A 25,885-nucleotide genomic window follows, 5' to 3' on the forward strand; every position below is an offset into this window, starting at 1 on the left:
TTATAGCTTACTTTTCTTATTATCAAGTTAGGTGGCTCTTTTCTTGATGGTTTGATTAAGTTGAGTTAGTCGAGAAGCACTTCAATTAATGGCTCTCCCATTTTAAGAAACGAGAAATTCTTAAGACAAATTCTTCTAGGAGTTAAACTATTAGACCAATAGAGTTGTCTTCTTAATAAGCAACATAAATGTCAAGTAATATTGTCTCGACTCTCGTGGATTACTTTTGATTTTATTATTTCTCTAATAGTATGAGAACTTTATCGTAGTATATTGACATCCTAGTGCATAGTTGATTAAGTGTCAATCGCCTGATGATAATATTATAAAGGGATGTGATATCCAATATAAAAAGTAACATATAGGTTCATCGTATCAAGTGGCACAACCAAACCATAAAACATGATAGAGGATATCAGTCGTAAATCTTTATGGCTCAAATAAATCTTCTAGAAGGAAGGCATTATAGTAGAGGATATCAAGATAACACATTAAGAATTTGGACTGAGACTACTGATGTATCATCGTGATTAGTATATATGTTTGGTCTCCTCCTCCTTTTTCTTATTTTGCATCCCCTAATACTCTATATCTCTTAGTTGATATTTCTCTAACATAAGATTTATGAATGATTCTACTATTCTCTTATACAATCAAATATTATGAGTACATCTTAGATGCACATGAAATCCTCCAATAATTGAGTTACCGAATAACCCAGTCTAATTAACTTATCAATCTATTGCTTTTAATCAATAATAATTCATTTTATCTCTTAGGTTAAAGAAGAATGTTATATTTAATTTTTATGAAGACCAATTCTCTCCTTAGTTCAATAGATGCTGAAGGAAAATCTTTTCTCAACGATTCATAAAATTATATCAAGTGGTAGTCATCTTCCTATTTGTTCTTCTAAATTTTAATTTATGATAATATCCTTTCAAAGCTCAAACATGAAATATAACATTGCAATTGATCTTTATTAGTTGTCCCTTAATGTATAATATTAAAATTTAAATTGTTATTATGCTCAATTCAAAATTATTAGAAAACATAAAAAGGTTAAATAATGGGTGATAGCAATGATCATTAGTGGCTGACTTGAGTTATCTTTAGATTCAATGATTCCAAAATTTCAGGTATATCAAATTTTGGTATCTTTAGATTCATTGATAAACCATGATCATTAGTGGCTGACTTGAGTTTATTAAATGAATGTGAATGAGAGTCATGATTATGAACATTTTATATATTTATTTTTCTTATTTTCTAATGAATAATGATCATCATCCAATTATATCAACACCTTATTGAAATATTTATAACATTAAAGTTTCTATTAATCTCATGATTTCCTTTCTAATAAATTCTTTTAGCATAACCTCTTATGGAAAATTGAGGATTCTAAATTTCATCTAATAAACTTTTGTATTTGACAACAATGTCAAGACATCAATTCTCATCCTCTCCACTTATCATTTGCAAACCAAAATTCTATGAGAACATAATCTTTGAAATTATATGCTTAGTAAGGCCTACTTCAAGCTTAGGTTATGCTTCTTGCTGTTGTTCTCTCTCTCTCTCTCTCTCTCTCTCTCTCTCTATCAGATAGTAATTGACACCTGAATACTCTTAAGACATACATACATACTTCTTCCAGAGGTGTACTAACTCATTAGTCATCAACATTCTTGGGAATTTTCTTGGCGAACCATACCATTTGCCTGCCTTAGGTGATGAGAGAGGGGAGTGCACGACCACTGGTTCCTGCATGCATCGTCTTCTTGCCTCTCTGGTCACCTGCTTCTTCCTGCGGCTAAGTGAGGCAGGCAGGGAACAGAGACAATGGAACACATTCAAACTTGTAGTGATGTTAGTGTGATTTCCTCGAAAGTTGACGAAGCTATAAGGCATTCTTTGAAGCCATGCATGCAAACATATCGCGCTGTTCACGTAGACAGTCACATATAAATCATCACAATCAACACCCCGTCCTCTTGAACTTGTGGCTACAGAACAAAATGGTTTTCGCTTGATTTTAGATTGAGAGACTAATGTATATGCTTCTCCCCGAGGTTCTTTCTATTATTCGGAAGCATTAATTACCCTTACTTCGTCGCCTGGAAATCCTAGCCACGGCGAGGCGTGTACATCCTCGCCCACAGATGCCTGCCGTTGATGATGAACTTGGCCGTTGGCTGCCCGTTCAGAACCCTAGCTATTGCTGAAGCATTCCTGAAGACCAGCCGGCCGTACATCGGATGCTGCCCCGGCGACACCCTCTCCATCATCACCGTCTCGAGACAAGTCCCGTATCGCCTGCCACCACGCAGACCTGTTCATGTCAGATTCCCAATGCAACAAAGTGTTCCGGCGATGAAGCCATTGCAGCTCGCTCTCGACTTACGCGTTGAAGAACTCGACGATGTCCGGTATGGAGATGGGGTGCCCCCTGGAGAAGGTGATGAACATGGATCGCAGGTCCTTCGGTGACCGGTTGCTTTCTGGCGACCACGGCCTGGCCATCGGGTTCAGCGTGGAGTCTCGCGGCCGCAGAACAGTGCGAGCCTGCGCCGGTAGGCTCATGGCCACTCCCGCGGAAGACGCACCGCCTTCCCCTTGGCTGCTTCCCTCCCTCGTCGGTGGACTGATATCGTGCAGCCCGCTGGGGCGCAGGCGGTGGTCGTCGGGGTGGTTGGCAGCCTCCGCCGCCCTCTCCACGAGCACATCGTCGAATATGATCTGGCAGACGTTGTTGAAGATGTGCCTGACGCCTTTGATGGCCTCATCGCGGTGGGACTCGAAGAACCGAAGGTCCATCTTCTCAGCCATGAGGGAACTGGTCAGCGGCAGCTCGTCGCCCCTCGTCTGCTCATGCTGGCCCATGAGGCGGTCGAGGCAGGCCTCGGCCTCTCCCACGAAGCCGAGGATGACGTCGTCGCCGTTGTAGGACGACACTCGCCGGATGAATTCATAGTGGTCGATGGATTCAAACCATAACCACAGTGCAATCACCTGCTTCATCCGCTCCGGGTTTTGGTCCAACTGTCGAACGAGTCGGCAGTAGAAATCTCTTTCTTGCGTGTGGAAGAGCAGCATGAGTTCATGAGGATCACGACTCGATCCCTCCATGCCTGTCGAACGAAGGTGGCCGAGCAAGCGAGCGAGCGAGCGAGAGAGAGAGAGAGAAAGAGAAGGAAAAGGTTAAGGTTATGAGCTCCATGGTGAGCGTCGAGCCTTGTTAATGTAGGATTACGGTGAAGCTCACGGAGCCATTCGGTCATGGCAGTGAAATTAATGTGGTCAGATTCGTGCCCAAAAACAACCCCACACCAAAGTGAAGGGGATGCATCCTAAGTCGATACATGCCGACATAGTTCGGCATGAGGAGGTGTAACCATTTCCCTCGCCAATAAAAACCTACACAGCATTACAACTCACCAATATGTGCTGCATTATCTGCTCTTTCCTTCCTTCCTTCCTTTCTCTCACCTTCACATTCTTTTATCTCACTATGTTTCTCTTCCTTTTCAATGTATACAAAGTGGTAGAACTTCAAACTCTTGCACAGTGTGATCTAATTCCCATAAACTATGGTCACCATATTGTGATGGGACAAGTAGACTTCTTTCTTTCTCTTGGATGATCCTCCAGTACATTTGGTGGCATTATATCTCTAAAACATCAGGGTGGGAATCTGAAGATAGGAGAGGTTAGGAGGTATTTACTTCCAACCAAGAAAACATAATTGTTTGTTTTAAACTAAATTTTTTTGACAAGAACATATTCTTTTAAATGCTAAATACTTTGGTAAACTGAATTAATGTTGTGAATTCAGAATGCTTTGGATGTTTTTTTCCTGTTGCAAATTTGTTTTTTTAAAATGTTTATGTGGTTTCCATAAACACTTTTATGTACTTTCTATAAGTACTTGCAATTTTGACAGCTTTGCATCACAATACAAGTCTTAGGAGACTCAAAGAGTAAGGAATATTTGGATTTCAGTGAAAGAAAAAAGAAGCAGACATGCATAATTAACATGTTTATTATTTATACTCCAATCAATACAAACACAGTCCAGAAATTGCTGAAGCTGTTGCTGTGTTGTGACATGAAAGACATCATCTTGTTATCCAAATGGAACTTTCCAAAGTAATAGCACAACCCAATAGTTTAGCTCTTGCAACAAGCCTTAACTGTTCAAGTCACTTTGTCTCACTACATAAGCAGAGAATCCACTGCTTGAGTGTCTCTATTGCTTAGGAGATGAAGCAAAACAAGAAAGCCATCAGCTTATCACATCTGAGGCACTGCTCCCATCTCTTTGATGTGCAATTCATCCAACAACAGAAGGTTGACTCACATCGAAACAAAAAAAGAAAAAAATTACAGAATTATGGCTCTAACAAAGCCAACCGGTGGTGAAATTTTACCATGTCACGGTGGTCAAATAAAAAAACAAGATTATATATTATGCCTTCTATCAAGTTCCTCCTGGAGGACTCCGCATCATCCATCTCCTGACACCGGCACCAACTTCCTTCATGTCATCTACCTATTAACATGCATACAACATCATTGTCACCATATCTCAATCAGGACAGTTAAAATGAAAGGCAAATTACTGTGTTCTATACCTATTTCCCTCAAAAAAAATGAGGACATAATTTTTCATACTAGTAATCATCAAAATTTGCATGTTAATCCCTTGAATTTTCCTTTTGTATCTAAATACCATTTTTTTTTGGGGAAAACAAATTAGAATACATTTACAAGATATAGGAGGTGGGAAACATTTTAGGTAATTACCAAAAGTACCAACGATAGCAATATTGGAAAAAAGCAACCATGGGCAATAGCAATCCTACTACCTATGTCTCTTAACTATGGTTAGGTTAAGACAGCTATTGAGATGAAAATAGTTATGCATTCTTAATCTTGTACTTCACAAGAGGAAATGAGATGATGACTTCTACAATTTTTCTTTGTTTATTTTTTGAAAAACATTTTTCTAAATATGTAAGATCCATCTTCTTAGAGCTTTAACGATTCTCTACCCAAACATTAAAAATATATAGTGCTTTGCCTCTTTAAACTCTTGAGTGACATTTCAAGAAATGACTAATTAATAAAATGGCTCAGATAAAATGTTGATAAGAAAGAGATGACTAATTAATTAATAATAAAATTCTCAATAAATATGATTGTTGACAGGCTAACAATTCAGCAGTGTTGGAGCTGGAAATAAGAATCTGGAAACTTCAGAAGGATTATGGTGGAGCAGGGTTTTTTTTTTTATTTTTTACTTTCATAAAAAGGTTTTAAAATCATCAAATTCATAATTATAAATGATTAACCATAATAAAAGAATATCAAGCAAATAAATTGTCAAAAAAATTTGATATATTTGCATTAAATATACCAATATGGTTGGATGAAACTGAAATAATTTCTTAGAACTAACATATTTTGAATCTGTACCATGTTGAACTGAATTGATTTAATTTAAGTAGAGGTTCAATTTTATTAGTTTCAAAATGATTTTTTGGGAAAAAAAATAATAGAATTGAATTGAATACCTTTTTTTTTTGTGGAATATATCAAGAAACAATCTCAGATACTATTTATTCCTCATCATATCCTAATTTTGAATCTAAGATAATACTTTTCTCTGATTTTAAGTTAAAAGGGAATACAACTTATTCAATCACTCAAGCCCTCAATTCAAATCTTATATATTTCAAAATCATATCAACATTTACTAAATGGTATATATTAGCATATACTTAGGACAAAATTAATTGATTAAATATTTCAAGCCTTCAATTCAAAGTTGAGCCTTCAGGTAGAATTTATATCAGTTTAGTAAAATCTGTAAGTGCAGGGGTTTTATTGCAAACTTCCGCTTCTATTAGTCATGTGACATGAAGCTATACTTCTCCTACCATTCCCGATTACCCCCTATTTACACCTGCTTTGTGAATGGTTGGTTATATGGGACCCACCGGGTCGTACGCAAGTAGGTAATTATTTTGCACAAGAGGGGCATTAAGGTGGACTCACGTCGTCGATGCCGGTGGCGAGAAGAGCGCCGCCCACAGCGGTGGCGCCGGAGCCGACGAACATGGTGGCAATGGCGAAGGCCTTGAAGGGCATCGTCACCCCGCTCCCGCTGTAGCCTCGTCGGTACCACGCGATCCCAGCCGCCAGCTGGGTGGAGCTCGCCGCCGCCCACCACCACCATCTCCTCCCACCCCCTCCCGCTGCTTCCTCCATCTCTCCTCTTTGCCACGGCCGTCTGCAATCCAGAGGGAAGCGGCCGATAGGCTTCTAGGGTTTCATTCTCGTCTTCGTCTAATAAGCCACGGGAAGGAACCGAGTTCTGATGGGTACAGCCGGTGAAGTTACCGCAATGCAGAAGACGAGAGATCAGCCGTCAACGGATCTGATCATCCGCATCAGTCATCTTTATCCGTCAGATCATGCGATTACGTAGCATACGACCGCCGTATTCTCACGTTGGTTCGCGGAACTAATAGACGACTTGGCGATTGGGAGCATCAAAACGAGGGTTTCCGTGGAGGCCTCTTCCTCCTCCCTCTCCAATGGCTCCCAAAGTTGTCTCACTTTTCTTCTTCCTCTCAATGTCAACTGTAAAGATTCAATCTTGTGATATAAATTGTTCTTTCAGATTTGGATACTTAGGAATTTTGATCTCAGGTAGTCAAATTTCTTCGTTTTCTTCGTTATTTGTGCTATGATCAGGTGTCGGAGCTTGGAGGGATTTATGGATCAGGGGGCTACCCGATAGTCGTGAGCACTTGGCCGTTCCGGGAGGCGGTGCGAGCGGCTTGGAGGTCCGTCAATGATCACGGTTCGTCGGCCGTTGATGCTGTTGTCGAAGGGTGCTCCGCCTGCGAGGAGCTGCGCTGTGACGGCACAGGTATGAATGATCAGAATGATTCACTTAAAATCTTGATTGTTTGATTCATCTCGAGTTCCTACACTTGTTTGTATATGGCATCTGATTTTGGTTCTCAATGTCAATCAGATTGATATTTTCATCGAACATGAATGAGAATTATGTTAGGGTTTCTTCACAAGAGATATCCTTAATTCTTGTGTCTCTGACGACTAGAATTAGTTTATTCTTGGACGCTGACAAACAAAGTGGATCTCAGGATTCATCACGAAGATAGATTTTTTTCTCTTACCTGCTCTAATCCCACAAAATGTGATTATTTAACCCTCTTTAAGTGGATCCTTGGAGATGTGTTCTATACTGGATGCGAAGTATGATCATATTTTAATATTCAGATATGCTTGATATGCTACAAAAAGATGATGGTGGCCATGAAGTTACATCTAAAAAACACCACAGAATGATGACAAGAATGAACAGCAAAATAATTTAAGAAAAGAAAGCAAATGCAAGAAATGTAAGAATCTATGGGTGCAGTCATAGTGCATGTTGAGGATCATGAAGATTTGGGATATCAAAAGGTTCAACTCCTACTCATTAATGATCAGAAGAAAATGCATCAAAATTTTATAAAATTGAATATTTTATTCACACAGCTTGTAGTCTCATCGCTGCTCCATGATTTAATTGTCATATTCTGCACCTTCAAACCATTGTTGGTAGTACCTAATCTCATGAACAGACACGTGCAGTAAGTGAATAGTGAATGAAACATTCAATTTTCTGAAGTAGGCATACCACCTTTCTAATGTCACAAACAACTCCTGCAAGATGTCTGCTTATTAGAGGGTTGCTCTTTTACAAATAAGACCTTGTAATATCTTAAGAGCAACAGACAATGCAAAATATTTAGTTCTAGTCAGAAACGGATCATGGGTTATGCTGGTGGATGGGAGTGATAGATAGAAATAAAATGGGAGAAGATGGGGGTAATATGATGGTTGATTTTTGTAAATATTGTATGCATATGTTTAAGCTCGATCAAGATTCATGCACTTCTAGCATCTTTTGATATAGCCTCACCAAAAATTAGGATGAACAGTAAGCATTATGTCATGCATGCATGACAAACTCAAATGTTCATGTAGAATTACATTCCAATCCGGCTAATCGATAAGGTCAACTTCTAATTTGGAACTCTAGAATGTGGGTGTTACACCTCATGTTTAGATCTTGTGTGCCATCATCAGATCTGATTTCTCACATTAAAATGGAACATAGTCCATTAGTTTCTGGTGAACAATAAATTAGGGAGGTTATACATGATCTTTGATTTCGTTGTAACCTCTCCAACTTGGCACCTTGTAGTATGGCATTATGGCAAAACAAAAGGGGATAAACAAAGATATACATGATCTTTGATTTCGTTGTAACCTCTCCAACTTGGCACCTTGTAATATGGCATTATGGCAAAACAAAAAGGGGATAAACAAAGATATACATGATCTTTGATTTTGTTGTAACCTCTCCAACTTGGCACCTTCTAGTACGACATTATGGAAAAAAAAGGACAAACGAAGATATATTGCTTAAGGATGTCAAACTGTCTGGTTTGGTCTATGCTGACCTTCTTAGCAGCCTAGGCAAGGACCTGGCCTTGCTAGGTGGGTGCCTTTATTAAATAACATAAATTTTAATATAATTTGAACATTGTTTCATACCGTGATTTCAATAGGTCCTTGGGCGCTTGCCTAGGTGCTCGAGCGAGGCAAGGCGAGGCCCGAGCGCCTCGCTTCATGTCTAGGTGCCTCGCTCCAAAGAGGTGTCGCCTAGGCGCTCGCCCGAGCCCAGGCGCCGAGCGCTCGGGTTAAACCAGATGACCAAACCAGTGATTTACGTCTGGTTCGATCTCCAGTGCTTTAATTGGTTCAATTGAACTAACTAAAGCACTGATATCAGCCCCCCAGTATCCCTCTTGCGTCTTCCTCAACCCTAATCCTGCTCGCGATTCTGCCGTTGACATTTTCTTTCTGCTGCCGCGGCCTCTCTCCACTGTTGTTGCCTCTCTTCGCTGTCGCTGCTCTCCGCTGTTACTGCCACTATCATTGCTTGTCGTTGCTGTCGCTGCTCGCCGTCACTGCTGTCGCTACTACTATTGTCGCTCCCACTCCTGCTGCCACTGCTCGTTGCTTCTCTCAGTCAGCAGCCTCAGTCTTACTCTTACATTGCGCTCCCGCTACCGCTACCGTTGCTGCTGCTCGCTACTACCACTACCGTTGCTGCTGTCGCTGCTCACCACTATCGTCGCTGCCATTGCCGTTACTCGTCGCTACTGTTACTCTTACTCCCTCTTCTCATATCGACTCGATAGTATACTGTTAATCAAGGTTCGCAATACCGTACCGTACCGGTATTTCGACCTGGGCTCGGTACCGGTACGGTACGGTATACCGAGCGGTACACCCGGGTGTACCGAGTACTGTAGCACTGCTGTAGTGCTACAGTAACTGCTACAGTGCTCGTACCAATAACAGTCGGTCCGCGTATCGAAAATCTGTCGGACCGGTACGTACCGCCCGTACCGGGCGGTACAGCTCGGTATGACAGACCCTGCTGTTAATAGTATATTAACTATATACTGTTAACTATATACTAGTAACAATATTTTTTTATTTATTAGATTAATAATATATTATTTTGATTTTAATACTACTAAATTTTATTTATTTGAAATTATTGTTTTGAATTTTGAGATTTTTTGTTAATGTGATATTGTGATTTTGTAAGATTTTTTTAATTTAATACCATATTTTTTTATTTTAAATAATTATATTTATTAATTATATTTTATATTTTTATATTTTAGCGTCTCGCTTCGCTCGGGCGAGTGCCTAGCACCTCGGGCGTTTTTGGACCTTGGCGCCTAGCGCTTTTTAAATCATTTGTTTCATAAAGCATAAACAATCTATTATTAGACTAAGATTTGTCAAAGAACATGATAATGTAAAATGATGAATGGCATTATAAGTTGGTAACTTATAACGTAAAATGATTTGTCAAAGTTGGTGATTTGTTACTGAATTTTAGATAATTTATTCTTCAAATGGCATATTATGACATAAGTTTAATTCTTTGGCAAAACTGTTATGACAATTAAAAATCAAATATTATGCTGGAGAACAGATACCAGATTTAGGAGAATGGATAAGAAATGTTCACAAGCACTAATATTGCTATATGTTAAAGGTCATGCATAAATAGTGGATATTCATTCTCTTTTTCAAATCAATGTTCAGGAGGGCACCACATTTATTGTATATTAGAGTTTTCCTTTATTTTCAAAGTTTAGGTAGAATTAAGTGTACTATTGTTTTTAACATATCATATTTTAATTTTTTTGGCATCCTTTTGTAAGAGCCCAGATGGCTGTTCATGGCATCATTAAGTTTTTTATTGAATACCAGAGGAATTTGACATTACTTGTTTGTCCTTGATTATAAACATTGTTTATTTGCTTTTCTATTATTTGATTAATTCAACTTTTCTGTAAACAGTTGGACCTGGTGGCAGTCCAGATGAGAATGGAGAAACCACATTAGATGCTCTTGTCATGGATGGGGTAACTGTTTAACCATTTATATCTCATGGCTTATATTTATTGCTTTGACATGTATAGAAGATTATGGTTCACTGGTTCTTTAAGGACACTGGTAGACCACAATGGAGGTTGGAGCTGTGGCTGCTATGAGAAATGTGAAGGATGGCATCAAAGCTGCAAAATTGGTTATGGATTATACAGAACACACTATGCTTGTTGGAGAGAAGGCCTCCATCTTTGCTATTTCAATGGGTCTTCCTGGACCAACTAATCTTAGTTCATCAGAATCCATTGAGAAATGGGTTAAGTGGAAGGAGAATAATTGCCAACCAAACTTCCGGAAGAATGTTGTTCCTGCAAAAAGCTGTGGACCTTATCATGTTCACTATGATTCATCTTCTGCACTTGAGAGGTCTTGTGGACTTTCCAGAGAGGGAAGTGGTGAGAGGAGTTTGTTTGGAGATGGAAATCATTTGCAAACTCCTGAACATAAATCCAACATTATTAGTTACCACAACCATGACACCATCTCCATGGCCATAATTGATAAAGTAAGTCCTCACAACTAGTCTGCTTAAGACTTCTTTTATAAACTGAATGGTTCCTTGCTTTCTGAAGATGGGGCATATTGCGGTTGGGACATCGACAAATGGAGCTACATTCAAACTTCCCGGAAGGCAAGTCTTTCTGTTATAACCATCTATAAATCCAATCTTAGCTTGAATTAACAAATGAAGGTGTGTGGCTATTATTTGAGCTGTTTTCACCTCGGCTGTAAACTTTAAAAAATGCTAGATATCTACTTCAATTTTGTTCCATGCTCTGCACGATAATGTTCAAAAGCATCATAGGCATATCATTTTTCATCTCTTTCTTGTTTAATTAGACTTACTCTTCACCACTAATTGCAAGCATTTCCCTGATTTAGTTCATTCTTGTTTTATGTTGATTTTTTATATTTCATATATTATCAAAAGAATGTAGTTCCTGCTTTATGTTGATGGTTTGACATTACATATGATGTATGCTTATATTTCCTAGTGAAAGTGGCAGACAGGAGACTACCTGGTGAATTTTATCACCTTAGTGGTTAATCAGGGAACACTCCAGGTCTATATTAAATTCTTTTCATGTAGAATGTTTAGCTTTATATTTAACTTCGTATTTTTCCAAGAGAAACTTGTGGAACAATAATATTGAGTATTAACTAGTCAATGGACTAGATTACTCATAATGCTCACAAATTTTTTATGCAGTAAACAAATTTTTTATGCAGAAAACAAACTTCTGCAGAAATTTTTTATGCAGACTAATTCCATTTCCACCATCAGCAATTTAAAGTGCAACAAATTTTTTATGCAGAAAACAAATATCTCATTTTTTCATTTGATTATCCAAGTCTTCTTTAGTCTTGCTGTCTCACTTGGGCAGATCGAATCTGCATAGATGACCTTTTCCTTTTGGCATGCTTCATGGTCTCCAGTGAAACCGGACCACAATTTATCATGCTTCATTGCTAGAAATTATGACAAACTATATACCTGTTGATCTTGTTCCTAATTTCCCTGATTCAATATGTTGAAGATACTTTCAGTTTAACATTGTCTTCCTAGCAGTGCAAAATTATACACCTGATCTCTTGAGGCTCTTGATACAGGGTAGGTGATGGACCAATAGCAGGATCCGCTGCCTATGCTGATGATGAAGTCGGTGCTTGTGGTGCAACTGGAGATGGGGATATCATGATGCGCTTCCTTCCTTGGTATCATTCTAAATTCTCTTCTTTTCCACATTTTGCTGAATTTGTGCATCTGCAAGCAGTTCTTTTCCATGACAATGTTCTCTGTTCTATTTTGATGAATCGGATAAATAGATATTGCCCAGTTTTTCATTAATCAAAGGAGTATTATTCCCACTTACCTATGTAAACAGTTTTGCTTTTAACTGCTCCAATGTGACTAGCAATTTACTTGATGGTAGAAGGACAATGTAAACAGATATGTCACAACTGAAACTACAAATATGTGATGGAGAAGAACAAGTGGGAAATGTTGAAATAATTTATTCTAATTTTTCACTTTTTTTTTGGTAGATCTCATTGAATAAGATGGTTTAAAGAGCTTTTTATTGATTCAGTGTGTGTGCAAGCTGTGATGCACTGTGTTAGCTGGCATCATCATACTCATGAAATATCAGCATAGGGGCATGGGCATAGTCTGAGAACTAATTCCGCATGAACTAGGCATGGGCATGGTCCAAGAACTATTCCCGCATGAAACTTCAGGCAAATGACTGTCATGGGCATGGACCATGTGATGGCAATACCCTTGTATGCATGAGTTCTACCTGAAGTTATCATGGACATCCTTTTGGGGCTACTGGTTTACAGAGAAGAGCTCTTTCAGCAAATTCATTAGTCTTCAAACTGATCTTCTTCCCATAAAAAATGATATGTGTCATAAATTATGTTCAATAACAGTAACTTCCAAGTGCAATTGTTTTCTTGATAGAACTTAAATGAAGGAAACCCATCATCATAACACATCTCATGAACTGCCTCGTGCAGTTATCAGGTTGTGGAGAGCATGCGGCAAGGAATGGAGCCCAGGCATGCTGCAGCAGACGCAATATCCAGAATAGCCCGCAAGTACCCAGACTTCATCGGAGCTGTTTTTGCCCTCAACAAGAACGGTGTACATGCAGGAGCTTGCCATGGATGGACTTTCCAATACTCAGTAAGAAACTCCAGCATGAAGGATGTTGAAGTATTCACTGTAGTACCTTCGGACTGATGCGATGTTGATACATCGAGATAGGCCTCCAAATCATGTAGCACTTTGTCATGTCGAGAGATGAACTTCCCATGCCTATTTGGTAACTCAAATAAATTAGGACGAATATGAACCTTGCCCATTCTTATGTAGATGAATGTAAACCATGGCCATCTCCTGTTCCCAATCGACTAATTCATTGGAAAAGAACTCAATGGAAGCTGTGCGATGGATATTTGTGCTCCATGATTTTTTTTTTTTGGGCTTTCTGGAAAGTATAAATTGGGGATTATATGCTCTGTTAAAACTCTACAACTCATTGTTAGCTTACAGTGATAAAACATTCAGATGATTATGTGCATCATGAATATTAATCTTGTGATTCTCCTCATTTATGAGTTACATTACTGTCTTTCCTGGAATTGGTATGAGTTGCAGCAAACTTCTACACTCTTGAACAAGTTTGACCTCAGAAATAGTGCTTATTAAACCCCCATGTAGTTTCTTTTTTTTGGTATCTGTGTGTGTGTGTGTGACTGCTAAGTGGATTGAACTTGGTGAGAAGTGATTCAGTGTCTGGCAGAACTGCTCATGAACAACTTTTACTTATCTTGCTAAATACTCATAAATCTCACCATGATAAATATTTGGAAATCCCCCCTTCATCTAAATAACGCTCATTCACTATGTTGATTCTCTGATGACATGCAAGCGATCGTGTTAAGAGGGAGGTATCTTGTGTGTTTCTGTAGATGTGATGGTGTCATCATTGCATCTATTTAGTTTTGTTCCACTGACAACTTGCATAAAGTTCAAAAAGGATCGATCGATCTAATATAGTTATTATGTTCACAACACCAAGTTTTTGGGTGTTCTTTAGACAGATGATGAGAATAGAGCAGAGGGAAAAAAATAATAATAAGAGAATAGAATGCCAAAAAATGTCATGTCAGGTAAGATAGATGATGAATATTTTAACTATTGATAACAAAGTTTTGAGATCAAATCCTGTCTTTATCCTTAAAAAAGAATAATAGAATGCCAAAGTGGTTTCATATTTTCTGATACTTCAAACTTATAAGAGGAACTCCTGAGAGTCAAGAATGCAGATTCAAACCCCTATATTATGAGAGAAGAAAGCTGATGGGAGGAAAGTTTAGGACCTCAGATTTCATTCTCAAGCAAAAGAATAAAGCCAAGTAATTTTATGAATGAGGATGTTAGCAAAGCAATTTTGATAAGATGAAAAGCAAAAGCCAAGTAATTTTACGAATGCGGATGTTAGCAAAGCAATTTTATGAACGCACGCACGCGTGCGCACACAATTTTATGAATGCGGATGTCACACACGCACGCACGTGCACACACACACACACACACAAGAGCAGAGAGAGAGAGAGAGAGAGAGAGAGAGAGAGAGAGAGAGAGAGAGAGAGAGATATAATAGAAACCACAAGAGTAACAAAAGGAATTATTTCTCCCAAGTTATCATAAGATATTTGAGATATGTAAGCAGGCCGACACCATTTTGATATGAACATGAAATTCTGGAATATTAGGACTCGAATACATAAGAAAGAAACAGATTAGGACCAAAAAACTTCTCAGAAAAATGGGCTACAAAGTTCAGATAGACAATCTAGTACATTAAAGGAGAAAAAACAGTTCATTTCACAAAGCAAATCAGCAGTAGCAACAGACTTCATGATTTTTGGTTGTGACTTGCTAACGTAGAGATCTCATGCTGTGTTGGAATTGGAAGTGGGAAGTGGATCATTTGTGCTTCAAGTCGCAAGCTTCTCAGAGCATGATTTGTGTTCATGAACCACATCCCTGCTGTTAGAAGCCACTTGACAAGGATAAACTGACTTACAGTTGGTGATATTACTCTTCTTGAGCAGATCCCATAGTTCAAAATTTGACGTATGCCAGTACGGAAATCTCTGAAGCTTTTGCTATGCCTTTAACGGGCAATGGACAAGATGTTACTAGATGACTCTCTGATGCTTGAGACGTAAAGACATGCACGTAACATACCAATATTCTCGAGGGTACACAAGAAATTTCATGAACCAAAATGTCCAATGTCCATTGAGGGAAAAGCGGTTTGAGCTATCCTCAATCCTCTCAGAAGACTTTTTGCCGTCTCCCTCTCCTGCACAATTAATTGTGAAATAAGGTAATTTGAATGCAAGAAGAAATAATTGCAAAACTTCAAAATAAGGAACAGAAAATGTAGGTCACATATTAAAAAGAGAATAATATTGTGCATACATGGCCATACTATGGTGGTGAAGGGGACTAGGTCATGTTTAACCTTTATCTATTCTCCTAATACATCCTAAAACAAAAAGAGATCAGAATACGCACCGGACCAGTATAATCCAAGAGCCTTGTGCAATAGAACTCTGCTTCTTCAAACTTTTTCTCAGATTTGTAGTACCTAGCAAGGTAAAGCATAGCTTCAACCATATTTGGCCCTTGTCTGCCTTCAGCTTCCATCCTCTCTAAGTCTTTCTTGTAGAAGAATGCAGCTTGTTCAGAGTGCCCAAGAACACCATGCAACTTTGCAAGCTGATGCAAGGCTATGCCTTCACTGTCATTCGAGTTTGCAGCCCTCGTGTAACATTTAATGGCCTCCTCGAGCATCTGAAGTGGCGCACTTTCATAGCACTGAGCCATGGCTACCCAAAGCCTGGAATCATTAGGCTGCAGGCATGATGATTTCCGAAAATAATACAGGGCATAAAAGGGCATATTCATCACCTCATAGGTTTGACCCAAACCATACCAGGCACGGTAATCCCTAGGATTTATTTCAATAGCCCTGCGATAGGCATCGATTGCAGCTGGGGTATTCTTCATCTCTACATACTCATGACCCATCAGTGTCCAAGCTGAGAGGTACTTTCTGTTAAGTTTAAGTGCCCTCCTGAAGTATAGAACAGATTTCTCATGTTGCCCCTTCAAACTGTAATAATTTGCGATGATGCAGCATGACTCGGGTCTATATTTATCTGTCAAAAACACCCTGTGGGCAAGGAAACTCAGAGCAGAGAAACATTCTTTTGCATAAAGCAAATTTGAATAAATATCCATTGACTCCACCCGATAAGGATCATTCCTGAGGAGGTCTTCAAATATTACTTCAGCCTCATCAAGCTCCCTTAAGCTATAAAGAGCTGTTGCAATTTGAGACTGGATGTAGTCACTGGAACGGAAAACCCCCAGTAAGCACTCATATCGTTTTAAAGCTTCTTCATGCATCTTTAGCTCCTGATATGCACTAGCAAGAAAGAAGTCCTTCATCCAGTGGTTTTTGAGATTTAGTTTAGTCAAGGTGTCGGTGTTAGTGCACAGGGACTGAAGTTCTGACCAAGCGCTCCAATTCCACGGGAAGCTATTAACAGATTCCACAAAAACAGTTACAGCAAGGCTCTCGCAGCCTTTATCTTTAAGTATGAGTCCATACAAGTATAAACCAAAGGAGTCAATGCTGCCAATTCTCCTGAGCGAAGAAAGTTCTCTCTCTAAAGAGATCAGTTCACTGTTGACAACATCACTCTTGCCCAAAGACCCATCAAGTTCTATCATCTCTTCCTCCTTACGCTTTTCTCCTGCCTATGATGTGGAATTAATAGATGGAAGGAAAAGAAGTATCAGAGGTTTCATCAGCATATTAACTGGGAATGAACTGAAAAGATCTAGAGTGATCATTGATGGATATGGTCATGGCTATCTAAAATAAAACTAAAATAGTATATGAACTACTAAACTTGCAAGCAAATGCTAAGATGTACTGCTGATGGACAAAGTTTGATGCTTATGGCTACAGCCACTTAGAATGAAAAAAAATAAACTACAGCAGGAATGCAATATTTTCGAGCAAATGAAAAAATGTACCGATGCGATGCATAGACAGACAAACCCAGGGATCCAAGCATAACCGAGAAAGAAGAATCTCTGTGGACAATTATAGATCTGCTGCTTAACATAGGCAGTTGTTAACAAAAATAATTTATCATGCATGACAAAGTAGAAGCAATCCAAAGAAAAGCTGATACAGACATCGTCACTACAACATGTTAGGCTGAGCATTCACGTGTTAGTATCTGAAAACTGTCGGTATCAGACATTGTCACTACATGGACATGATAAACATTTGAAAGTGTCCCTGCTACAGATATTTAATTGTTGACCTTAGCATTCCAACGTCTGAAGCTATTTTGGCAATAATCCTCTTTCTTTGAAACAAGGTAGGCAAGAGTAACACCTCATGGGCAGACATGTATTGTAGGTCTAAGCTGTAGGCAACAAATCAATGTCCACAAAAGATTTCAGGATTGATTATTCATTAAAATAATCCTTAGTTTCAAAGCTCAGTAAGTACAGAGCTAATTTGTTATGATGCTTTTAGTAATACAGCAAAGAATTCAATATTGAACTCATAGTTTGTAGGAGAAAGCAAATCAAGGGATAATGTTTAGATTTCAACAACTTTAGCATACCTGCCACAATGATGTCAACAACCCCTTCAGTTCACAAATTTATACTACTTCTAAAGATGAGACAATATAAGAATTTCTCCTCTTTGTTGCTAAAAGATGAAACTACTCCTTTGTCTATGTAAGCTTATACCTAAAGAACAATTTTGTAATATGAAATAGAATCAATTCATTAATAGGTTGGTGCTAGCCATTTTCCATTTCTTTGGGGAAAAAAACAGGAAAGAGAAGTCTTTACTGATCAAAGTGAACTGAGATAACAAGCAACATGCTTAAGTCTAAGTGAAACCAAACTGCAATCTCACATTATGTCAGTCCACATGTAACATTGAGGAAAAATAATTCCTCACCCTTGGACTTACCACTTCCAAATTAGTTACCTAATGACCAAAATTTTCACTGTCTCTGACTGGAATAGTGTTGAACTATTACCTCTAGTCTTAACTGGTTTCTAGTCTTTGGCTTGTTAAAACTAACTGATATTGCTTCATTATCCATAGAATGACATTTATGGTGCTAGACTGTCTAAGAAAATACTTAAGAATGGTAGAGATGGTGCATAAATCTTGTAAAAAGGACACATTTACAGTGCATAATCTCACAAAGTGCAACCAGAAAATTTGAACATCTAATCATCTCAGATAATGGAAGCTAATTCTCCCTCAGTGTCTTTTTCAAGTATGCAAAAGAGTCTTCATGAATCAATATTCCAAATAGGGGTGGAATGGCAAACACGAAAACCATTATGGGGTTTTTATTAGGATGGCAAGCACTTAATCTGCAACAAAGATCAAGTTGATGTATACTCGATGACCTGAAATCTAAGATCAGAGACAAGTTAAAATTAAACATCAGATACAATAAGAAACTGTTCCCACATTTCCCACAGAAGAGATGCAAAGAACAAGCGTTGTAGAAAACAATTGCATTTCATCAGATTATGATGCTCAACAAGAAGTAAGGTCAGAAATATAAGCAAGATGAACATGTGAAGAATCCAATTCTCTCTCCTCATGGACTGAATTCAAAACCAGCAGCAAGAAAGAACAGGGTCTAAAAAATAAGACGATGAAATGACCAACAAAAGGGGGAATAAATGATCACTTGAGGCAACAGTTTGACAAATGATATACTCAGACAACAATTCCAATTAGACCAGAAGTTCTAGGGATCCAATTGCACCACGATTCTATGGGTTCCCAACCTTCCACCACACATAAGACCTTAGATCATACATTTATCACGCTCAAACAGCCAATTGGACATTCGAATGGAAAAAGATGCATGAAACAGAAAATCCAGTTTAAGCTAACTTACTGTAGAAAATTCCTACGCCTGCATAAGATGATACATTAAAAGAAAGAGTCTACCGTAGAGCACATCACACCCTACTTACCTGCAGCGGATGAGACACTGAAAGAATGTATATGTTTACTTTTTTCTTGGCTAACAGCCAAATGGATTCAGGGTGGTTGTTTGATCAATTAGAAAGCAGATGAAACCACACCAATTAACTAGAATCCAACGATAGAAAGAATTTTCCGACAGATGCATTTCATCAAACAACACCAGGAACAGACCTCAACATGCAAATAAGAACAAGGACTTATCAGAGGGGAGACGGAAGTAGGGTTACCAAGTAAAGGGCATAACAACGGAGGAAGCCGGCCTTCTTCCCGGTCTGACCTCTGAGCGTGTGAGCGGCCCGCCGGTACTCGCGGCAGTCAAAGTAGGACTTGGCGAGGAGGTAGCGGTCGTTGCCGCCATCACTGTTGAAGCCATCGTCGTCAGGGACGGGCGTGCTGATGTAGGAGACGCCGGCGGGAGGCGTGGCGGCGATGTCGCCAGAGGCAGCGGCGGAGCGGAGGCGGCGGCGGTATGCGGAGGCGTCAGGGTGGAGGTGGGAGAGGGGGCGGGCGGCGCTGGAGGTGGAGGGGGTGGCGCGGGCAGAGGCAGCCGAAGAGGAGGCGGAGGACGCGGGGGCGTGGGCGTCGGGCTCGATGTCGATGAGGAGTTCCGCTGCCCTGACGAGAGGAGAGATTAATGTATCTAAATCTGCAAAGAGAGGAGGAGGAGGAGGAGGGAGGAGAGGACATCCACCATTTGGCGGCGGAGTAGAGGCAGCGATCGCTAAGTTGGCGGGCGGCGGATCGGAGCTCGACTCGGTAGCTCTCTTTGGAACTCATCTCTCTCTCGCTATCTCGAGACTGTCGATCGCTGTGGGTGTGGGAGAAGCGGAGGGAAAACAATATCTTTTTGTAGAAAGTACTCAAAACAAGCGCTCGTGCTAACGTACGCAGGGGGCGGGAGCACCATTTTTTTGGAACAGTGACCAAACATGTTCTCTTATGTCATATTTCCACATGCTTGAATCATATTAAGATTTCCATTAATCAAATTAAATATATGCGAAAAATAATTATAGGATTAGTTTATTCTAAAACTATTTTTTATTTATTCGGATTGTGTGCCTAATTAACATTTTTATTTGTTCTTGGATGAGTTCAGAGAGTACACAAGTCCCTCAATTCTTATTATACATATGAAAGTTAAATGGAAATTGAAGATGAGAAGTGGATAACTCAACAATGTTTAAGATCTGATACCTAACATTCATCCATCCCTATGGAAATTGAAGAATCTAATTTTTTTAGAAAGAAACAATTTTTTTTTTTTTTTTGCTTTCCTGTTTGCTTCATTATATATAAATATGCATGAGAATCTAATTATTTGTTAGTAAGTAGCTAAAATGTAAAGTACTGTTCATATCAAACTTTGTTCAACCTATCCAGGAAGCAAATCAAACCTGTCAACTAAAACAAATGGAAGAAAGCTATTTTTGGTTCACAATTCACTGCTGCAATGATTTAGTGAAAATTAATAACAAATAACCCTAAATAATTGAGACTTATGATTTTGTTATTATATCATAATAAATAGTAATAATAATATTCTTTTGGGTTAGATGCATAATCTGGACTTTTGTAGAGGTAAAAGAAGTTACCAGTGTGTTCTTGGTAAAAACTGGAATACATCATCCTCAATTCAAATGATTTCACAACAGTTTAAAGATCATCATCACCTAATCTATATCAGAGCAAAACACATCACAGCCCACCAACTACAAGCAGTAAGACCTGCATGAACATGTTTTCATGAGAAATACCAAAACGCAGATCTTTCAGTATGGAGAGGATGCCACCATCCGTTGCTGGTGAAGTTCTGAGTTCAGTGCAGGGAACTGATGTCATTGATCATTTGTTCCAACTGAAAAATTAATGACAGAAATCAGAGCTGTTTCAGGATCAAATAATATTAGGTAATGACAGAAAATGGAGAATAAAAAAATTTATTGAAGTAAGAAAACAAAAGCAATAAGCAGATAAATGCCATGAACTTTTTTAATCTAGACATATATGTTATCTGATGTTCAAATATAAGTTTCAGATGATAACAATTCAAACGAGAAGGTCACCGTAACATTTAGAATGATTATAGCAAGAAAACCTGCAGTTCGGTCTAAGATACCAAGCATAATGACGCTGGAAGCTGCAAGATTGGGCTAAACATCAATTTTCCCCATAATGATGCTTGATATTGCAGCACAAAATTATGAACGAAGCAGCACAACCTTGTCAATCTTAGATCTACAATCTTAGATCTGAATCACTAATCAGCTCCATAAATCAATTCCAGCTAAAAACATTAGAGAAACATCAATTCCTGCTGCACCAAAATTTGTCTCTGCTGAATCAATCGTTCCTTCTTTCCCTTCTCTTTTCCTGATTACAATCTTTTATTCTTCCCACTACAATACAAAAAATGCCACCAACTCATTATGTAATCTGAGCTAGAGGCTTCTGCAGCTGTGTATTTGCCACATTCGGTTCATTATTATGATACCAAGATTATTTGTGGCATTCAAACCTAGTGCCTGCTCTTATCCTTACAAGACACTATCAGGTCATACAGCATTTTGTACTAAAGCACAACCGGATAACCTCTAATTTGACCACTGACTTAGAAAGCAAGAAAATATCATGCTTCATTGATGCAAAATTATTTAAGGAAACCTTCATTAGTTTCTAAATCCTCATTGTAAATGAATTTTGTTCACTGGTCATCATAATTATATAAGAAAAGCTTCAAACATGAATGTCCTCATCTATAGAAATCAAATGAAAAGAACTTTAAGCTATCATCAAACACCTTCTGCAGATGATTTATTGAAGAAATCTAATAGCTCAATATAAAATGTATCCAATTCCACCAAACTGATATCAAGAAAACTCAAATTACATAGAAATTTTGCATCAAGTAACAGAACATCAGGTATTTGATGCTGAGAGAGGAGGCCACTTTCCTTGCTTTCCTTAATCACTTATATTGTAAAGTTATTTTTTGGCTCAATCTCAATAATGTCAATCAAAACCCCAAGATTAGTGTTGCCAATGTTGTAAACCTCACATATGCCATGTATTCCTGTAAGAACTCCAGAGAAGAGTGATGAATGTGGCAAGAGGCATCTTTGTCCCTGACCAGAAAAGGAGACCATAGGTGCAACCTAATATTCTTGTGGGTCATGTTATTAAATATCAAGAATGAGTAACTTTTATATGCAAACATTTCGGACACAGGGATATATCCCTGCATCCTGCAATTCCTAACCAAGCACAAGACAAGTGGGATAAGAATGCCATTTTTTCTTCCTTTCCCTAGTTTGCTTAATTTTCCTTGCAAGAATCGCCTGAGAAAAATTGAATCATAGCCGCAAGTAAATCAACCATCTACTAAGAAATATAATTTTACTCAGATAAAAATCCAATTATTCAAAGGCATAAACACAGAGTATTCTTCAAATAACATCAGTTGCGGACACAAGTTTACAGCTGCCAATACCTATTCAACACAGATGCAAACATAAACATTTATCCAAACTTCTTGATAAATAGAGTTAAAGGAGAATAGAAGTCAAGACCAGAGCAAGTTAGGTCCACTTAAAAAGGAATTTGCAGTGCAATACAGCTCAATTAGCTGCTAATTCCATCTCAAGAAGCTGATAGCAACTTTGTTGCATGTTCTAGATCAATGCCTTCACGATAATTCTCAAGCTTACAATTTTCACTTTCTGCAAAAGCTACCCATACCAAAATCCCAGCTCTTAGATCAGATCCTATTGCTTGAAAATATCTATCCTCCAATTAAATAAAAGCTAGCTACAAGCAGATGATCGCATCCTGAGGAAGTGCTCAAATACGAAAGTCTTCCAAAACCATGATCTTGTACATAAATGAATTTGGGTGAATTGAACAAATCAAGCATACGTTGGTCATTGAAAATAAAGTCTTTCTTCAGCCAACAAATGAGAATATTAGGTTAGTCTTGACAAATTAACTAAATACATAAGCGCCATTCAAAATTGGTGAAGTTTTGGACACTTAAACAAACCTCCTAACCATGTACAGGTGGTCCACAAAATCAAAGGCGAGATGTGTGGCATTTTCAATCCACTGACATATTAGTACAATACTAAGAAGGATTTATCCAGCATATATAAACAAATTATAATCAGTATAAACACTTGAAAATTGCTAAATCAAGCAGTCAGTTAAAAAGAGAAACCAGTAGCCAAAACCAAATCTTTTTCCATTTCTTTCTAATGATCCTAATCAGAGACAATATGTCAATTACAAACAACAATGTAGAAACTGATATTACATGGATGCATGAGGCGCATGTTAGTTACCATAAGATGACACAAACAATCAAAGGCCAAATTCCCTGATACATGTAAAAAATTTAAGGAATCTATCACCACTAATATATTAAGTGTCTTACTCTTAAGAACCATAGTTTGGTATTTCGCAGGGTTAGGCCTGAAACCAATTTCCAAAGATGCTTTTAATGGTTGATCATGGCAATGCACATCTAAGACTGGAAAAAGATGCAAAAATTTTAAGTTCAGATGTTTCAAATCAACTTATGCTTTTGGTTGTAGATCTTGGAGCAGCTACAACAGTGCTAGATGGAGAAGCCACAATGATGTACTCTTGTTCCTCTAGTGTAAAGTCTTTAAACAGAGGCTTCAGTTACAGGACAAGGCAAACATAATATTCTTTGATTTCCATCACTGTCACATCTGGATGAGAAGCACTCTAACCACTGTTTAGGAGCTGCTGGGTGAACACTATAGAGGTACATCATGAACCTCTTCTCAGAACTGGCAAGGACAGCGGCTGGGGCAAGATGCTTCTTGAGCAAGCCATGTTCTTTATGCCAGTTTAGTATGTTATATCTAGGTTTGGCCCTATTCTCCAGATCAAAACAAAGAAAAGCTGGGAAAGCACCAAGGTAGCTCATGGAACAACCTAAGTCATTGCAGAAGAAATTTACCTTCTCATGGAGCATTTCTTTGCGCTGATTAAGTAACTTTGGAGTCCCACTTATCATCCTACACAGCATGGAGTACTCGATACCCATCTCGAGAAGGTAATCAAAGCGCTCCTGCAATTGGACTCTCGTGGTATTGATCAGTGACAGCGTTCTGACAGTGATCTTGTTCTCCCCAAATCCTATACCAAGCAAGAATTCTAGTTTGTTATTCACAGACTTTTCCTTCTTCAGGCATTTTACCCTATCCAAACCTTGCAGAAATCCACTCTCAATTGCTGTATCATGGGGAGCAGCAGAAACAAAAGAAGATGAGAGGTAATGATAATTCCCATCCAAAATCCTACTTAGAAACCAGCTGCGCAGGTCCATGGCTCGCATCATTCCTGGCAAATTCCCCAATTTATTCTTGCCCATGACATGGGGATACCTCTGTGACAGTGAAGTCACTTCGTTTTTATCTAATCCAACATGATTCAGATACTCTGGCATCGCAACGCTAGGGTTTTCCAAATCAAAACCCAACAAATCAGGGCATCCAAGAATAAAAGGACCAACCTTCTCCTCCTCCATGCCTAACTTGGTGAGGTACTTAAACTTTTCAGCGATTACTGCCTCATCCACTGTGATAAATATCTCCCGGTTCCTGCCCATCAGCTCGCCCATTGTCCCCTTCCTGGAACCGAGATCATAGAACAGCCGAATCCTCCTAGAAACCTGGAGGAAGACATCCACATCGTTCTCAGTCACGCACCCAGCTAACCTAAAGTCCATGAAGACCGTCCTCAGATCCCGGAACAAGAGATCGATTTCCCCTCCTGGCTCCGCATCTGCACTCAGCGCGGAGGGGAACGCAAGGCAGATGCCAATGACGCAGACCCGGCGGAAGCCACGGGCCTCAAGGGCTCGCAGCCTGGCGATGAGGCAGTCGGGGCCGGATGAGAAGATGGAGGGCTCCTCGCGGTAGAGGAGGCCGAGCTTGGTCCAGGGGAAGCCAAAGTGGACGAGGGCGGATACGGAAGCCAGGAGACGCGGTTCGTCGGAGAGAAAGATGCCGCGGTAGGAGGCAGCTGCGGGTGAGGAGGCCGGCGGGAGGCCGATGCTCTCGAAGAAGAATTCGAACTCGTTGATGGGTCGGTAGGAGAGGAAGCGATGGAGGGCGACCTTAACGTCGGCGGGGACGGCGTCGGGGGGGAAGCGGAACTGGGAAACGAGGTCGGAGAGTGTGAAGGGGGAGTTGTAAGCGATGGATTCGGCGTGAGAAAAGGGGAGGGAGCGCGTGCAGTGGAGGTAGTCGGTGAGAAATCTCTGCGCCTCCGCCAGGGCGCGCGCTCGGTAGTAGTAACGCAGGTTCTTCAGCTTCGGCGGCGACGTGGACAGGAGCCGCGAGAGGAGCACCCGCGCAGGCCATCCGAGTCGCATCGCGCATCGCATGCGTCGAAGAGAGCAAGAAGGCTTAGGGCTCCAGGCTCAAGCCTTTGGATTAACAGTTCCGAAGCAAGGAGAGACGGAGCAAGAATCCGAGGTGTGTTCCAGATAAGCCCATAAGGCCCACACACATATATATATATATATACATATATATATATATATATGTATATATATATATATACATATATATATATATATGTATATATATATATATACACATATATATATATATATATATATATATATATAAAAGCTAGTTATTTACTGG

General features: G+C 39.3%; 4 protein-coding genes across 6 annotated transcripts; 1 reads left to right on the forward strand and 3 right to left on the reverse strand.

The window, feature by feature from the left end:
- Positions 1 to 2,129: 2,129 nt before the first annotated feature.
- LOC135596385 (uncharacterized) lies at positions 2,130 to 3,132 on the reverse strand. The gene is made up of 2 exons (XM_065088444.1): positions 2,408 to 3,132; positions 2,130 to 2,319 (listed from the first exon to the last, which is right to left on the reverse strand). The coding sequence occupies exons 1-2, from the start codon at positions 3,130 to 3,132 to the stop codon at positions 2,130 to 2,132; spliced, it is 915 nt and encodes a 304-aa protein (XP_064944516.1).
- Positions 3,133 to 6,496: 3,364 nt separating this feature from the next.
- Positions 6,497 to 13,537, forward strand: LOC103970402 (probable isoaspartyl peptidase/L-asparaginase 3). 3 transcript variants are annotated; one of them, XM_009384166.3, is made up of 7 exons: positions 6,497 to 6,653; positions 6,766 to 6,943; positions 10,477 to 10,541; positions 10,637 to 11,071; positions 11,139 to 11,197; positions 12,178 to 12,282; positions 13,087 to 13,537. In XM_009384166.3, the coding sequence occupies exons 1-7, from the start codon at positions 6,606 to 6,608 to the stop codon at positions 13,310 to 13,312; spliced, it is 1,116 nt and encodes a 371-aa protein (XP_009382441.2). In that variant the 5' UTR covers positions 6,497 to 6,605; the 3' UTR covers positions 13,313 to 13,537. The 3 variants fall into 3 exon arrangements, with proteins under 3 accessions (XP_009382441.2, XP_018676181.2, XP_018676182.2); XM_018820636.2 differs by having other exon boundaries at positions 6,498 to 6,617; XM_018820637.2 differs by lacking the exon at positions 6,497 to 6,653 and having other exon boundaries at positions 6,868 to 6,943; positions 10,626 to 11,071.
- Positions 13,538 to 14,862: 1,325 nt separating this feature from the next.
- Positions 14,863 to 20,078, reverse strand: LOC135596915 (anaphase-promoting complex subunit 8-like). The gene is made up of 4 exons (XM_065089179.1): positions 19,897 to 20,078; positions 19,433 to 19,820; positions 15,662 to 16,912; positions 14,863 to 15,446 (listed from the first exon to the last, which is right to left on the reverse strand). The coding sequence occupies exons 1-4, from the start codon at positions 19,980 to 19,982 to the stop codon at positions 15,357 to 15,359; spliced, it is 1,815 nt and encodes a 604-aa protein (XP_064945251.1). The 5' UTR covers positions 19,983 to 20,078; the 3' UTR covers positions 14,863 to 15,356.
- A 709-nt stretch (positions 20,079 to 20,787) lies between these two features.
- Positions 20,788 to 25,722, reverse strand: LOC135596914 (transcription termination factor MTEF18, mitochondrial-like). The gene is made up of 2 exons (XM_065089178.1): positions 24,190 to 25,722; positions 20,788 to 21,063 (listed from the first exon to the last, which is right to left on the reverse strand). The coding sequence occupies exons 1-2, from the start codon at positions 25,618 to 25,620 to the stop codon at positions 21,025 to 21,027; spliced, it is 1,470 nt and encodes a 489-aa protein (XP_064945250.1). The 5' UTR covers positions 25,621 to 25,722; the 3' UTR covers positions 20,788 to 21,024.
- Between the last annotated feature and the right edge of the window lie 163 nt (positions 25,723 to 25,885).

The sequence above is a fragment of the Musa acuminata genome, chromosome BXJ1-11, assembly GCF_036884655.1.
Source record: "Musa acuminata AAA Group cultivar baxijiao chromosome BXJ1-11, Cavendish_Baxijiao_AAA, whole genome shotgun sequence".
NCBI lineage: Eukaryota > Viridiplantae > Streptophyta > Magnoliopsida > Zingiberales > Musaceae > Musa > Musa acuminata.